Here is an 18,058-nt window from a genome sequence, read left to right as displayed (position 1 = left end):
ATTGAATATTCTCAAGGCCAAGTTAGACAGGTTTTTGCTCTATGAAGGACTCAAAAGGTGATCAGCGTATCTGGGGAAGTTGAGTGAAGGCTGCTATCGGATTAGCTACGATCTTCATCGTGAAGGAGGATTCCAGACCAAATGGCCTAATCCTGCTCCTGTTAATTCAAAGATATTTCTAGAATCAGTCTTTGTTACTCAGCTAAAAATATTCAGGTGGCCTTGTGGTACAGGGGTAATGCCCCTACTTCTGGAGCAGATGATCCAGGCTCATATCCCATCCATCTGCAACTGATCATAACATGGCCAAACAGGGTGATTAAAAATATGTAGGAGCTACAGTTTATGCATATATTTTTAATCTGGAAGTATTCAAATGATTTTACTGACTGTTTATTTTAGGTATTGCAAATAAATGTTAACTTAATGTGGACAAGGCATTAATGAATAAACCACATGCGTAAAATGACAAGAAATGTGCATCATTTTAATCCTTCCGGATTTACAACAATAAAGCTCCCAGCATATTGCTAATTAACGTTTAAAATCTGTTAAAACTATTGGAACATGAACATGAATCCACTTAAAAGAATTAGACCATTATCATTTCCACATTCAACTAATTCCTCCGCTTGTCAATGGTCGCAAAATTACAGTTGACAAAGGTTATACCTCGTACTATCAGGTCAAAGAGATTACACATCCACTTTATGCATCACTATTTAAAATGAAATTACATCTGTACTGTTGATGTAGGGCAATTACTCTTCCTGCAGTAATTAACTTTCAGAGCCACTTATCAATTCAAGTTTCCATCCTGTTAACAGCAAAGTATTTCCTCATTTCCAGCATAATCTGGTTCACAATTGACAAAATTAATTCCTCATATTGTTGAGAGTCAATGTAGGTTCCTGAAAGCCCTGGATGACTTTTTCCCTTCCCAGTCAAGGACGATTGTAAAACGCTAGCTGTTGCCTCAAACTCTGTTCTGTCTCTGACTCCAGCTGCCAAGTGAGAGACTTTCTGGTACAGTAGCTAACTCTATAAAAGGCATTAGCTCAGCCATTAGTGAAAATATGAATTCACTAAAACCAGAACAAGAACCATTTGGTGATACATATATAGACGAACAATGGCCTGGTGGGATCATCGCTAGACTATTAATCCAGAGACCCTGGTAATGTTTTGGCGCCCCAAGTTCAAATCCTGCCATGGCCGATAGTGGAATTTGAATTCAATAAATATCTGGAATTATGGGTCTAATGAAGACCACTGGATGAGTTAGGGGAGGAAACGGCCATCCTTACCTGGTCTGGCCTATATGTGACACTTAAGTGTTCTCTGGACAATTAGGGGTGAGCAATAAGTGCTGGTCTAGCCAATGACATCCACATCCAGTGAATGGATAAAACAAATTGTACTTTTTCTTTTTGACATTCAGCACCAAATGTCACATAATTGAGTCTGACATTGATGGATATTTTAATAGAGTGCTGCAAACATATGGGAGCAGTGTTAGCAGTCGTGATGACAGTGAAAATGCAAATGCTCACCATCACTGTGACTGTGAAACTGACAAGGCACTCCCACATGTATAGTTTTCCAAGGTGCTATCAGAGATTCCAGATCCACACAAAGTGCACAGTTCAAATGCAGCCAAGTGGAAATCCTCTGAAATCACCGGATTTGACATGAATTTTAAACCTTTGACATTAGTCTCAGTGAGGAAACCCTTGAAAAAGTTATCTTGTTGAGTAAGATAAATTATTATTGATTATTAATAATTTAACAAGTGTATAATTATTTATGATCAACCTCTCTGGCAGCAAAAAAGTCTTCATATTTATGGAATGGCAAATTTCTCCATTTTGATTTTAAAAACTTCCACATATTTTTAAATTATAATTTATGATGTTCATGATACTTCAGCTTTTATCTTAATCCTATGTGTGTAGATTCATAGAGTTATACAGCATGAAAACAGAAGCTTCGGTCCAACATGTCCATGCTGCCCAAGTTTCCCAAACTAAACTAGTCCCATATCCTTCTAAACCTTTCCTCTTCACGTACCTGTCCAAATGTATTTTAATTGTTGTAATTATACCTGCATCTAACACTTCCTCTAGCAGTTCATTCTATATATGAACCACCCTCTGTATGAAAAGGTCTCAGGTCCTTTTAAAATCTTTCTCCTCTCTTCTTAAAACTATGCCCTTTAATTTTGAACTCCCCTACCCTAGGGAAAAGACTTTTGCTATTCACCTTATCTATGCCCCTCATGATTTTATAAACCTCTAGAAGAATACCCCTCAACCTTCTACACTCCAGTGAAATAAAAGTCCCAGCTTATCTAGCCTCTCCTCATAACATAACAGGACAGCATCGTGGCTCAGTGGTTAGCACTGCTGCCTCACAGTGCCAGGGACCCAGGTTCGATTCCACCCTCGGGCGACTGTCTGTGTGAAGTTTGCACATTCTCTTTGTTTAATCGTGGGTTTCCTTCCACAGTCCAAAGATGTGCAGGTTAGTTGGATTGGCCTTGCTAAATTGCCCATAACGTCTCGGTGGGTAAGCCATGGGAAATGCAGGGTTATGGCCTGCTTCCATACTGTAAGGGATTCTATGAACTCAAACCCTTCAGTCCTGGTAACATCCTTGGAAATTTTTTCTGCACCCTCTCCAATTTAATGATATGTTTGCTATAGCACAGCGACCAGAACTGTATACCGTACTCAAAAAGTGGCCTCACCAATGTCCTGTTAAACTGCAACATGACATCCCAATTCCTAAACTCAATGGTCTGAGCAATGAATGCAAGCATGCCAAATGCCTCCTTTACTACTCTGTCTACCTGTGGCTCAACTTTCAAAGAATTATGTGCCTGAACCCCTAGGTCTCTCTGTTTGACAACACTCCTCAGCACCCTACTATTAACTGAATGAGTCCAGCCCTGGTTCATCTTACCTCGCATTTATCTAAATTAAACTACATTTGCCTCTCTTCAGCCCATTGTTCCGATCGATGACGATCCTTTTGTAATCTTAGATAGCCTTCCTCTACTGTCTACCACTGATTTTGGTGTCATCTGCAAACTTACTAAACATGTTTCCTATATTCTCACCCAAATTGATTACATGAATGACAAACAATAGCGGACCCAGCACCAATCCCTACAGAACACAGCCTGAAAAACCACCACCACAACCCAGTCTCCTATCGTCAAGCCAAATTTGCATCCAACTAGTAAGCTCTCGCTGAATCCCATGTCATCTAACTTTACTAACCAGTCTACCATGTGAAACCCTGTCAAAGGCTTTACTATAGTCCATGTATGTCCCCATAATCTATTTCACACTCACTTAGTAATCATTTTATAGATAAAGGTAATGTTATTTATTTCTTGGTTTGCTGACTGTGGGAATACTTCACCAGGATTGGCTGTTTTGCCTGTTTAGTGTTATCACTGAACACCAGAGACCTTCTTGAGCTGACACTGGACTCAAACTAACATTGGGAAAGGGGAAATCCTCACCAGAAAATCAATAGCCTTTTATAGCCAACTACCTTGGAGTTCAAGGACAAATGGCATCTTCTTTCCTCTGACTGTGAAGCCATTGTACACTGAGAACTCTATAGAAAGTGGGACTCATCCACAGATCTAAGTTCAAAAACAATATTTGCCTCAGCATTTTTAAAGGCGGCAACCTAAGTAATAACCTTATTTTACCAGCTACTGAAAATACACAAAACCATCGGTACTACTTTGATAGCTTTAGCTCTTCAGTTTTGATTCCCCATCCCTGGCAGCTACTGAAAATATGTGGCAGTAAGAGTTTATTTTTTTTTTCAGACTGTATAATAGCCTGCACAAAGATCCATAGATACTGTACATTGAGATCAAAACTGAGTGATTAATGATAATCACAAAAAAAAAACTTACAGGTCAGGACTGCATACGCAATGAAATGTGACTATCTCAATTGTCTCACTGTTTTGGTCAGACAGTACAACACTGCCTTTCTCCACTGCAATGTTGGTGAATCATATTTAAAAAGAAACAAGCATTGAGAAGAAGACAACTTGTCAGCTTGCAGCTTCAATCAGCTCTTTTACTATCACTGAAAATAACATTGCTCAGAAGGGCAAGACCCTGGCCATAACAAATCATTTCTAATTAATAAAATAGATAGATGGCAATTTAGGTAGTCAAGTGGTCTGAGATCATCAGGATTATCATGTTCTGAGGAATGTTGAGTTCTGAGCTACTTGACAGAGGAACAATGAAGAGGGAACTGACACTCATCTTCAGGATAAATTTATCTAAGAAGTTTATTAAGTTGGTCTCTCACATACTGACAGCACAGGCAGAGTGGGCCTGGATACAAAGCATCACTCTGAAAGAATGCTATCTAAGTATGCACTGACTGCAAAGCAAGTTGGTATTGCTTCACACAGACCACTTGTCTTGTTTTGAAATGAATGCATTGAAGTGACAACCACTTTAATGGTCTTGTGCCTCATATCTGTGTGGAATTCAACTATTTTAATTTGATTAACTTGGTTCAACCATACAAGACCATTTTTCTTCCCCACTTTTGCAGAGTTCAAGAATTCCAGGCTTTGAGTTTCCAAATCTTCAGCTCCTTTTGGCTCATCAACAGGGACAAATGGCAAAAAAAAAAAAAAATTATTAGTCAAACAGAATCTCATGTCAGCTCCATTCTGGATATTGGCTAAGATTACTAGAGCATTAGCAATGTAATGTATCTAAAGGAAACCAGTAGCTATCTGATGCAGTGTGCATTTCTCTGTTATCCTTGGGTTAGGAGGAACAGAGAATGCATATGCCAATCCTCAACATTATTACTGTAACTTGGGTCTCAACTCAGTCACTGAGCAACTATCAGATACTGGATGATTAAAATCAGCCCAACAGGGAGTCAGTTATAGAAGAGGTTGTTGCCCTGAATATGAGAGAACTTGGAGTAAATTGTGAAAATGTAATAGAAAGATAAAGACAAAAATCAATTGCTAAAATAAGATCCAACTTCTAATTTGATCTAAATGCCCCACTGCAACCAGAATTACATTTTCCCCCCCACAGACTTAATACTTGTTTCTATTGAAGGACGAGTGAAAATTGATTCTACAATTTGATGTGAACGTTGATATTCTGAATTCAATCCATTCACTCAAGCTGGTTGTGAGCCAACAGCAGCAATACTGGAAGGCTCTTCCATGAGCAATTGCTTAAAATTTCTATTCATGGTTGTGCTTTTCTGGCTGTAGGCTTTGCTGATGGTAGAGGGAGGTCAGTTGAGGAGAACCGTGCGGTAGTATAACTGGGTTAAGAAGGAATCTACATAGCACAGCTGAGCTTTTTCTAACAAACCCTCACTAACCCAGTCAGTATCAAGATTCTTGGCCTGATACAGGACATCTCCAACAGTAGGGAAAAAAATGGGGAAACTAAGCACTAGTCAACTTTTGAAAAAAAGACACAGAAAATAATCTGCAAATCTGGTGAGACCACAGCTGCTCAAAATTTATATTAACAAGTTGGGCTTTGAAATCAAAAGTACAATTTCTAAATTTACTATGATGATGCCAAATCTAAAGTGGAGGATTCAATACAGAGGATAACAACAAGAAATTACAGATAGACATGAATAAATTTGCAGACGGGGAAAATTATTGGGAAATGATGTTCAAGACCAATAAATGTGAGATACTACTTATGACCTGGAAGGTATGCGTCTGTGGAGGTTGGAGGAACAAAGTAATCTCAGAATGCAAACAGATTTATTATTAAGTTGTGCCACAGGTTAGCAAAGTCAACTGAAAGCAAACCAAGCAGCAGGTATTATTTCTGAAGCATCAGAATTGAAAAGTAAGGACCCTATGCCAAGCCTGCATTGACCGTTAGACCATGAGTGCTGTTGAGCGCGTGGGCACAGGAAAAAAGTTACAACCTGGAAATAAAGGGACATGTGTTACTTATGAAAGCTCTTTATGTTGAATGTTGCTTGGAGGACTTAGGTTTTGAAGGATTGTGGAATATGGAATATATTGCAAGTTTTCTGTCCATACCTAGAATAATTTTATTAAAAAAGATCATTGAAAGTCACTATGGAGATCAGATTTTTTTTGGCTTCACGACTGGTGATAACCACATGCTTTGCTTTAGACCCTGACAGGAATCTCGAACAGTGACTGGCTTGAAGAGCTGCATGGTTTATCTGGTTCAGTTGGAGAGGAGCTGCTAAGAACAAACTGCTCAGCCGAGCTCTCTCACTTCTGAACGCAGGAAAGTGTATATACCAGTTATACCAGTTAGCCGAACATCTGTCATAAGGAATGTACTAGAATCCATTATTAAGAAGGTTACAGAGGGATACTTAGAAAATGACAATGTGATAAGGTAAAGCCAATGTGGCTTTGTGAAAGGAAAATCATATTTAATTGATATATTAGGGTTTATCAATGAAGTAACATCCCCCGGTGGACAGAAGGGGAATGATAAATGCAGTGTACTTGAATTTTCATCCAATAAGGTGCTTCATCAACAGTTACTGCACAAGGTAAGAACACATGGTGTTGGAGGTAGCATATTAGCATTGGTAAAGCATTGATTAGCTAACAGGATTGGGAGAGTAAAGACAGATGGGTCTCTCTCACATTGGCAAACTATCACTAGTAGACTGCCACAGGGATCAGTGCAAGGTTCTCAACTACTTACCAACTGTATCAAAGATGTGGATGAGGGTACAGGGGTTAAATTTGCTGATGACACTGAGACGTAGGAACTCCAGTTAAGAAGAAAAGGTCGAGTGTAAAGCATAACAGACAGGTTAAGTGAATCAACAAGACTTTAGTAATGTTGTACAAAGTGGATAAATGTGTGCTTGTTTGCTTTGGCAGGGAGAATAGAAAATCAATATACTATTTAAATAGTTGTATGGAGGGATCTGGGAACCCTGGCCACTGAATCACAAAAGGTTAGCAAGCAGGTGCACCAAGTGATTAGGAAGGCAAATGAAATGTTGTCATTTATTGCAAGGGGAATGGAATTGAAAAGCAGGAACGTGTCACCGTAACTGCAGGGCATTGATGACACCACATCTGGAGTACTATGTACAGTTTTGGTCTTCTGATTTAAGAAAAGGTGTTGTTGTTTTAGAAGCAATTGAGAGCAAGTTCACTTGACTCACTCCTGGGATAAAAGGGTTGGCCACAAAATCCCTACCATGTGGAAACAGGCCATTTGGCCCAACAAGTCTACACCGAACCTCCAAACAGCATCCAACTACTCTATCCCTGCATTTACCATGGCTACCGCACCTAATCTACACATCCCTGAACACTATGGGCAATTTAGCATGGCCAATCCATCTAATCTGCGCATCTTTGGATTGTGGGAGGAAACCGGAGCACCCAGAGGAAACCCACACAGACACTGGGAGTACAAGCAAACTCCACACAGACAGTCGCCCGAGGGTGGAATCGAACACAAGTCCCTGGTGTTGTGAGGCAGCAGTGCTAACCACTGAGCCACTGTGTCACCCTTTCTTACGAAGAAAGATTGAACTGATGAGGGCTGTACCCATTGAAGTTTGAAAGAATGAACGGTGATCCTGAGGGAAGTGGAAAGGGAGAATACCAGGAAGAGGTTTTCTCTTGAGGTGAAGCGTAAACCTAGGGAACATAGTTTAAGAATCAGAGGTCTCGCCAATAAGATGGATTTTTTTTTGCTCTGTGGGGCTCATGAGAAAGTGGAATTTTCTTCCGCATAAGGTAGTACGGCTCGTTGCTTGAATTTATTCAAGGTTGAGTTATGTAGATTTTGATAGACAAAATAAGTAAAGGGTTTTGGGGCACAGATAGGAAAGTGGATTTGAGACCAAAATCAGAATAACCATCATAAAAAAGAACGATGGAGCAGGCTCATATGGCCTATTCCTGATCCTATGTCCGACATTGCTGTATCCTGGGTTAGTAGGAACTGCAGATGCTGGAGAATCCGAGACAACAAGGTGCAGGGCTGGATGAACACAGCAGGTCAAGCAGCATCATAGGAGCAGAGAGGCTGACGTTTCGGGCCTAGACCCTTCATCAGAAAAGGGGGAGGGGAAGGGGGTTTTGAAATAAATAGGGAGAGAGTGGGAGGCGGATAGAAGAGGGATAGAGGAGAGGATAGGTGGAGAGGAAACAAACAGGTCGAAGAGGCGGGGATGGAGCCAGGAAAGGTGAGTGTAGGCAGGGAGTTAGGAAGGGGATAGGTCAGTCCAGGGAGGACGGACAGGTCAAGGGGGCAGGATGAGGTTGGTCGGTAGGAGATGGAGGTGCGGTTTGAGGTGGGAGGAGGGGATAGGTGGGAGGAAGAACAGGTTAGGGAGGCAGGGACGAGCTGGACTGGTTTTGGGATGCGGTAGGGGGAGGGGAGATTTTGAAACTTGTGAAATCCACATTGATACCATTGGGCTGCAGGGTTCCGAAGCGGAATATGAGTTGCTGTTCCTGCAACCTTCGGGTGGCATCGTTGTGGCACTGCAGGAGGCCCAGGATGGACATGTCGTCTGAGGAATGGGAGGGGGAGTTGAAATGGTTCGCGACTGGGAGGTGCAGTTGTTTATTGCTGTATCCTTGTGGCTTTATACCATACTGTGTTATAACACTCCTGTGAAGCATTTTGGAATGCTTCTTTTCATTAAAGGCGCAGTATAAATGTAAGTTGTTGTCATATCGGTACTGTTATATAGACATTAACTCAAATAAACATTATATATACAGTTGTTATATAGATATTTAATTTAAACACAAGTTGTTACATAGATAGTCCTTATTGTATAGATATAGTTGTTTTATAGATAGATTTAGATGCACATATATGACTCCAATATGTTTCATTAGAAGATAATTTATGTGGTTTCAGCTCAAATTAACAGCTGTTAATCAGCTGCAGGAAAGACTTTACATTTGAACAGTTGATGACACTGCCCAAGTAACAGCACTCAGCTGTTCCTCCTTCAGCATGTCAGGGCTGTTGAAATCCTTCCTCAATCACAAAAATACATCATTACAACCTACCATCCATCAGCTCGCAGTGATACTAATGGATAATGGACAACTTGGGAAAATTCACACCACTGCGATCCTGCAGTTTGTAAGCGGAAACCCACAGAGCTGATGACAGAGGAGCAGACTAATGCAGCTGTTACTGACCACTTACTAAAGCACAGATGTAAGAAAACTCAGCCTCTTAAAGACCACATTATGTCAGTTTGTTTTATGCTGGGTGCGGTCTAACTGAACAAGGAACTTCAGTTCTATTTTCGGTTTAAAACAATTTGCCTGCTGTTTAATACTCTGTGCTATGTCTCATAGTTGGGATACAGTTTACCTATATGACGAATGTTCACAATGTCACCACCATTTCATAGCATAGTGGTCTGAGGGTATAAAGGTCTCAGACTCCGTCTCAACTGTGGCCATTTGAAGCATGACATGCTGATGGAGGCGTTGTCACACCTCACTGGGATAGCACAGTGGAAACCAAGCCCCAGGGTTATCACAAAATTAAAGTTTTTAAAAGAAGTGTACAAAATTCCCAAATAAATGCTTTTTAAATCTAGATTGATAGAAAACATGGATTAAGTTTCTGTACTTGTCCAATGCAAAGCCTCAACTTGTCACCCCTTATTTTTGAACATTTTATCCTTGGGCTGGATTCCCCCATGAGGGGAAACATTTCCAGAGTATCCATGCTCCCCGCAACCTTATAGTTTCTTCATTCTTTCACGAGTGTGGGCACCAGTAGTAATGCCAGTATTTGTTTCCCAGCCCTAACAGCCCTGTCTTGCTAGGCAATTTCAGAGGATAATTAAGAGTCAATCATATTGCTGTGGACCTGGAGTCATGTCTAGGTAAGAATCATAGAATCCTTACAGTGTGCAAGCAGGCCACTCAGCCCATCAAGTCCACACCGACCCTCCAAAGAACATCCCTCTCAGACCCAACTCCCTACCCTATCCCCTGTAACTTTGCATTTCTCATGGCTAACCCACATAGCCTACATATCCCTGGACACTATGGACAATTTTCCATGGCCAATCCACCTAACCTGCACATCATTGGGCTGTTATTGTGAGGCAGCAGTGCTAACCACTGAGCTATCCTAAAGACGGCAGATTCCCTGCCATTAGTGAACTAGTTGGGTTTTTACAGCAGTTGATAGTAGATCTCATGGTCACTATTATTGAGACTATTTTTATATTTATTAATTGAATTTAAATTCCACCAGTTGCTGTGATGGGATTGAACCAGTGTTGTCGGGGTATTATTCTGAGTCTTTACATCAATAGTGCAGTGGCATTACCACAAGGATGCTGCCTGACCCCACCCAATAAGATCAAGCTTCATTCTTTTAAACTCCAATGAGTACAGATCCAATCTGTCCAACCTTTCCTCGTAGGACAATACTCTCATCCCAGGAAGCAGCTGAGTGAAACCTCCCCGAACTGCTTCTGATTCAAGTGCATATTTATCCTTAAGTAAGGAACCAAAAAAAAAATTACACAATTGCTGCAATCTCACCAATAACCTGTACAGTCTCATGTCCTTCTGTAGGAATTGTAACAAGGTCAGCCAGGTGGATCTCATAGAATACGAGTTCCCTGATTGGGACTGTTAATCCGGTCTGATCAGGGAGCCCTGGCTGACAGCTATAAACAGGAATCTCAGAGATTCTATTCACTCTGACAGCTGACTCTGAGGGAGCTGCACCAGTGTCAAGTATCACGTACATGTAAATAAAGGGTGACTTGGTGACAGGGTATTGGCTCCTGTGGAGTTATTTCACCTTCATCAAATATTTTTTCCAGAAGTTATCAACATTCCTGTTTAAAGGACATTTGGATAAATACATGCATAGGAAAAGTTGGGAGCAATATGGGCCAAGCGCAGGCAGGTGGGATTAGCTTAGTTTGGGAACACGGTTGGTGTGGACTAGTCTGTTTCCATGCTGTTTGGCACTACGATTCTATGACTCTATTCTATTTAAACAATTAAGGACAGACAGCACAACACTATTTTAAAGGAAGAAAAGTGCAGTGGGCCATGTCTGTCCGTAGGGATTGATAGAGATTGTTGCTGTGCAAGGCCTGCAGCAATTTGTGTTTAGCTTAGGTTAAAATTGAACTCTAAATCCGTGCTCATTACCCATTTTGAAATTTGATTTGTGCTTTTCCCAATTGCCAACTGCGGTTTACTTGACGCACTTGACAGGCTGCATGAGTGAAAAGGCTGTAGGGGGCTGCCCTGTCTTGTGTCAAGGTTGTTGGCCTCAGCTGAGGATAGAAAGGATAGGCCTCGATATCCCAAAAGAGAAATAAATCAGCCAAGCTTCTCAAGCCATGACCCACTTGGAAAGTTTGCACTATGGATGCAGGATGAGAATTGGAAGAGACCTTCAAGCATTTGAGTCAGAGGAAGTGGTCACTTTAGTCAGGAGAGCTTCCAAGAGTTTGTGAAATGGGATTACGATTGGAGTCAATACCGTTGTGGGAGAATACCGTGTAGGACTGAGCAAAAATCCCTGTCATTTCGAATACTGGACCAAAACGCTGGATTTTTAACAGAACTTTCAAAAAACAAAAAGAAAGGCAGCTGGGCTATGTTTGTGAATACACAATCACGGAGATAGCTGTCTGGAACCACAGCTCAGTTACAACTCCTACTCATGCCTTAGCCCTAAAGGAACAATGAACCAGACCTAAGGCAATAAATTTAGACATATTGGACTCTTCAGAGGTACCAAGGCATTCAACTTCAATTCATCGATAACACAGTGTAGAGCTGGATGAACACAGCAGGCCAGGCAGCATCAGAGGAGCAGGAAAGCTGATGTTTTGGGTCTGGACCCTTCTTCAGAAATGGGAGAGGGGAAGGGGGCTCTGAAATAAATAGAGAGGGTGGGGGAGCGGTGATAGCAGGTGGATAGTGGAGCGGATAGGTGGGAGAGAAGACGGACAGGTCAATGAGGCAGGGGTGATGGGGGGACTGGTCTTGGGATGAGGTCGGGGGTGGGGAGATTTTGAAGCTTGTGAAGTCCAAATTTAGGCCATTGGGCTGTAGGCTTCCAAGGCTGAATATGAGGTGCTGTTCCTCCAGTTTCTGGGTGGCATCGTTGTGCCACTGGAGGAGGCCCAGGATGGACATGTCGTCCAGGGAGTAGGAGGGGGAGTTGAAATGGCTCATGCTGTTGTTTGTCGCGAACCGAGCGTAGGTGCTCCACAAAGCGGTCTCCGAGCCTCCACTTGGTCTCCCCAATGTAGAGGAGGCCACATCAGGAACAGCAGATACAATAGACCACATTAACGGATGTGCAGGTGAACATCTGTTTAATGTGGAAGGCTTTTTTTGGGGCCTGGGATGGGGGTGAGGGGGGAGGTGTAGGGGCAGATGTAGCACTTCCTGCGGTTGCAGGGAAAAGTGCCAGGAGTGGTGGGGCTGGTGGGGAGTGTGGAGCAGACAAGGGAGTCACTGAGAGAGTGGTCCCTCTGGAAGGCAGATAAGGGTGGGGCGGGAAATATATCCTTGGTAGTGGGGTCAGATTGCAGGTGGCAGAAGTGGCGAAGAATGATGCGTTGAATCCGGAGGTTGATGGGGTGATACATGAGGACAAGGGGAATTCTGTCTTTGTTTTTATTGTGGGGAGGGGGTGTGAGGGCTGAGGTGCAGGAAACGCAAGAGATGTGGTCGAGGGCATTTTCGACACTGAGGGGGGGGAAGTTGTGGTCCTTGAAATAGGAGGACATCTGAGGTGTTCGGGAGTGGAACGCCTCATCTTGGGACCGGCGGAGACGGAGTAATTGGGAGTAGGGGATCGCATTCTTGCAGGAAGGTGGGCGAGAGGAGGTGTAGTCCAGGGAGCTGTGGGAGTCGGTGGGCTTGAAATAGATATCAGTTTCAAGGTGGTCACCAGAAATGGAGACAGACAGGTCCAGGAAGGAGAGAGACGTATCAGAGATGGTCCAGGTGAATTTGAGGTTGGGATAGAAGGTGTTAATAAAGTGGATGAACTGTTCGAGCTCCTCGTGGGAGCATGAGGCGGCGTCGATACAGTCGTCGATGTAGCGGAGGAAGAGGTGGGGGATAGGGCCAGTGAAGCTGCGGAAGAGGGACTCTTCCACGTATCCTACAAGGAGGCGGGCATAGCTTGGGCCCATGCGGGTTCCCATGGCCATCCCCTTAGTCTGTAGGAAGTGGGAGGAACTGAAGGAGAAGTTGTTAAGGATAAGGATGCGTTCAGTTAAGCGGATAAGGGTGTCGGTGGAGGGGGACTGGTTGGGCCTGCGGGAGAGGAAGGCCCAATTTTAGGCCTCAATTTAGGTTTCAATTCATATTCATTCACCGAAATACTCGACTTTCCACTTACTTAAAATACATTTACACCTACTCCAAACAATCAGGAAGCCAATTCACCATAAAGGGGACAACAGAAACACAATGGATAACACAGATCTGCGAGGTGATAACGGAGCACACAGTCTGTGTAGAGATAGTAAGAACTGCAAATGCTGGAGTCAGAGATAACACAGCATGGAGCTGGAGGAACACAGCAGGTCAGGCAGCATCAGGGGAGCAGACGTTTCGGGTCGGGACCCTTCCTCAGAAAAGGGTCTGAAGAAAACGGTCCTGACCCGAAACATCAACTTTCCTGCCCCTCTGATGCTGCCTGGCCTGTTGTGTTCCTCCAGCTCCACACTGTGTCAACACAGTCTGTGTAACTGCTAGCCCTGACCCGGGAGACAGAGAGAGAGAGAGAGAGAGAGAGAGAGCCATTCCCGCAGCTACCAACAGAAGAGGGAAGCCAGACAGCGACTCTCCCCTGAGAACTATCTGCACAGCTATCTCCCTTGAAATTTACCAACACAGGGCTATTCTGTACCAGGGGAACCCGCGGTAACCGACCAAGACCTTCAAATCTGACGACCTCCGAAAACCACTGAGATGCCTGACAAGGCCTCAGACACATCCTGAGGTGAAAACTGGCTCATAAAACCACCACAGAGTAAGAAAACCCAAGTTCTCAAACCAGACTGAAGCCCTACACTGTTCAAAGTCTTCAGTGAAGCACCAGCTATGGCAAGTAGGAATAGCCAGCTGTATTTCATAATTGTGTTTATCCCCAGTGGTGAGCTTATCTCCTCGAGACCTAAAGTATCCAACCTAGCTGACAGGGAGGGGAAGGTGGGTTGGTGACAGTGCGGAGAACTCCCAAGGTCAGAAAATCTAATTAAACTGTCTGTGTTGGAAACTACTATTTAGTTTCTAATAATAATTAGCCTGTGTCAAGTTAATACTGATAGTGTCAGTTTCACTGTTTTGAATTTACCTTTTTATCTCTTGTATCTTATTCACCTTTGTGTCATTTCCCCGTTTATTATTTTTACCTTTTTATTTCTCATGATATACTCACCTTTGCATTTAATAAACACAGAGATTCTTTGCCCTGAAACACCTATCTATTGTCTTCTTCACTTCATATTCCTAAATTAAGTCCGGGGTCAGAACCAGGGATCTGGGGGTGATTCGAACCACTGAAAACTCAGTAAATTACTTGATCACAGACCAGAATCCCTGTGGCTGTTATTACACAATGCAAAACCTGTTGTGAGATAAAGTAAAAGGATAAACCCTAACCGTACGCCTATCACAAAAGTAAAGAATTGGCTGTAAAATGTGTGTTAAAGCATCTCCACGCATATTTTGTTTTTAAGATAATTTGAAGGAAGCTCGGTTAACATATTATGCTTTAAAGCACACTACTGTGAACTTTTCAGTTCTTGTATTTGGTATTTTGTTGGGATCAGTACCAGTGGTCACTCTAAGTAGACTTGTTACAACCATTTTGCTCTGTTAACACTGAATATCGAATCAATCAATAGTGAACATTGTAGTATTGAACCCTTGTTACTTGTACTGGATTCTCTAAACGTGCTGTCAAGTGTTCTTTTACCTTTTGGAAGGACGGACCAAAAGGAACACAAGTGAAAGATCACATAATCAGAACAGCAAACTGATTTATTTTATGTGCAGCCTATAATTAACTGGAATAAAGTCCTTAGAATGAGTTAAATCAATTTACTACCTCTTTATACGTGAAAAATAACAAAATACACTACTGTCACTGTTATAGGCGAAAACTCACTTGGCTGTCCATAGCTTCAGATCAATGCCTTTTTTTTTTAAAATCAGAACGGGAAGAACTTAGAGATATAAGGGGTTTTAATTAAGGGAAGGAGAACAGGGTTGACATATAGGTCCAGCAGCAACCTTACTGAATAATGGAGTAGGTTTGAGGAGTCACTTGACCTAATCTTGCACTGATTTCTTATGTTCAAGATGTTAATTATTCATATGGCCTTTATTCACCTGCCAGCATTTCAGACTCAATACTGAGTTGAACAATTTTAGGTCATAGTCACAGCTCCCATTTTTTTGGGACAGGAGATTCTGGTACTGCATCTGCTGTTACCATTTACATCTCCTCCAGGCCTTTTGATGATAACACAAGTCCCTCTAGACTTATCCTTTCTTTCATTGTCGATCTCGATGCCATCCCCTTTGTCTTTACTTACTTTTTGTCACTTTCTCTCTCCTGCTTTGTTACCTTTTGTTCTTACCTTGCACCCCCTACCTCTTTTCATTGGTTTTATGTAAGAACAGAAACAGTTAAGAGTCAAACTTTTTCCAGTTCAGTTCTAAGGTCATCAATCTGACATAAGAACTCTGTTTCTGTCTCCAATGATGCTGCTTGACTGAGTAGGTTTTTCTAGCATTTTCTGTTCATATTTGAGACTTCTTACATCTGTAGTATTTCTTTTTCATGCATTGAGAAGTCAACACTTCTGCATGACGATAGAAGAACATTATTGTGGAAAGAAAATACTGAATTAAACGTGAAAGCACAATATAATTCTAGAGAGAAAATGAGTAAATGTGCAGTTGAAAAATTTGATATCGATATGCAGTTGGGTAATAAGTTGAACAAGTGTCCCACATTGCCAGAGAAACAGTTTAGCCCCAAGCTTCAATTAGCTGAGTAAATAATGTTAGCATTTTTAAGGCTTTTAAAGCACTGCTTAAATAATCTATATTTGTTGTAGGATTTAGCTTCATTTAATCAAAAACAAATTGAAAATTGAATACAGACCACAATTGAAAGAAACTTGTAAATCTGAAATGATCCTCAAAATGTTGTTCATCTGATTTGACCTCTGCTCATTCTCCATGATGCTGTCAGATGCTGGGTAGGCGGAGTCAATGTAGATCAAATCCAACAAGTAAATTCCTAAAATTGAAAGACAATTTTCTATGTTAGACTATGAAGCCATAATTTGACATTAAAAAAAAATTTTGGTTAGAAAAGAACTTGTTGAATCTCAGAATAACTTTTTGACAACATCTGTACAGAATGATTTTCTCCAAATTGTACATTATTAGATTAAACTAGAAAACCATTCTGAAAATTTTGATTGAAAATGGTAAAACAATATGCAATCCTTCTCTTCCACTCTGCTAGAAATTTGTAACAGACAGTTTAATTGATTTTACTACTGTTTGTCAATTTCTTGAACGTCACCGTAAATGGACAGAAGACAAATAAGGCACCATTTCTGAATTGAGCCACTAATAAAGACATGTTTTGTTATTTTGCTTCTCTGACACTATTCGAGACAACTAGGTTAACTTTTCCTTGTTTGTTCCCCTATCCCCCTACCCCCACCTCCCTATTGTTATTGTACAGAAGCACACCTGTCTATCCAGGCTCATGTAAATAGAATGGGAGGAAGATTTCATCCAGTTGTAGTCCTTGGAGATCTGGGACAGTATTTCTTGCGATCTGTTGCACTTCAAAATCTATAAATGATCACCCTACAGCTCTTATCCTGCTCATTATTGCTGGAAATTACAGGAGTTGTGAACGCAGCCATCACAAAAACCAGGCTTCCATCCACTGACTCGGCCAAGCAGCCAACATAATCAAAGACCCCTCCCACCCCGTCACACTCTCTTCCACCAGGCAGAAGATACAAAAGTTTAAAAACATGTACCAACAGATGTAAGAACAGCATCTTCCCCACTGTGATCAGACTTACGAATGGATCCCTTATCTGTTAGGGTGAATCTTTCTCTGCACCTTCGCTGAGGCTGGAACACTATACTCTGCATTCTGTTCTAATTACCCTGATGTACTTACATAAGGTAGGATTTGTTGGGTTGGCACACAAAACAATACTTTTCACTGTATCTCAGTACACGTGACAATAATGAATCAAATCAGAATGCATAGAGTCTCTCATCTTGGGCAGATTCCTGACGCAAGTCCAATGCCATAATTTTAAGCACACTTATGTATTTGTATGCATTCCACCTTCCTATTATTGTTGTTTGTGTGTCCAATTCAGGCACGGGTACAGAATCACTGCCTCAGAAGCTGGAAACAATTTTCCAAAGGGTATGAAAACAGTGTCATGAATATTGTTCCCCTTTTCCCAGGTGATTTGATCTGGGTGTTCCCTGGTGGGGGGGAAATGTCAAATATTTGACCTTCATGTTTCCAGTGGCATGTAATGGATAGGTTCCTATGTTACTTAAATACTGCTCAAAAAGTTGAACAAGTCGCGAAATGATTCAGCCGTGAAGATACCACTCTTTCACTTCTCGGACATTGTTGTAAATTCAGTCCAGGTGGACAGATTAGAAATCTCCTCTGTCTGCTAATGTAGTGATCTTTTACAAATTGCATTTGCTCAGTTTTATGGAATTTACAGACGACATTTAATTTCCAATCAACTTGCAATATCTTTCAGCCATGCATCAGTGGTAATTGAGGTCAAAAAATGTACCAAAGACAGCAGTGGTGCAAAAAGAGGTGGTTTTCTGAAGCTGGAAGGTGGTCTACCATTTGTGCAATATATAGGCAACCTAAATCTTCGTCTGACTGTGTTATAACCTGACATAGAACTGCTTGATGTTGATAGTGGAGGAAAGT

General features: G+C 41.7%; 1 protein-coding gene across 6 annotated transcripts in view; it reads right to left on the bottom strand.

The window, feature by feature from the left end:
• Positions 1-18,058, bottom strand: part of ralgps1 (Ral GEF with PH domain and SH3 binding motif 1) — a 679,153-nt gene that overhangs the window by 195,625 nt on the left and 465,470 nt on the right. For all 6 annotated transcript variants that reach the window (XM_048613656.1, XM_048613661.1, XM_048613657.1 and 3 more), the window contains exon 9: positions 16,217-16,354. In XM_048613656.1, the coding sequence (XP_048469613.1) occupies positions 16,217-16,354 (138 nt within the window). The remainder of the gene's footprint in view (positions 1-16,216; positions 16,355-18,058) is intronic.

The sequence above is a fragment of the Rhincodon typus genome, chromosome 28, assembly GCF_021869965.1.
Source record: "Rhincodon typus isolate 14 chromosome 28, sRhiTyp1.1, whole genome shotgun sequence".
Classification (NCBI taxonomy): domain Eukaryota; kingdom Metazoa; phylum Chordata; class Chondrichthyes; order Orectolobiformes; family Rhincodontidae; genus Rhincodon; species Rhincodon typus.
Note: the sequence above shows the minus strand (reverse complement) of the source record. Positions and strands in the feature narration are given on the sequence as shown.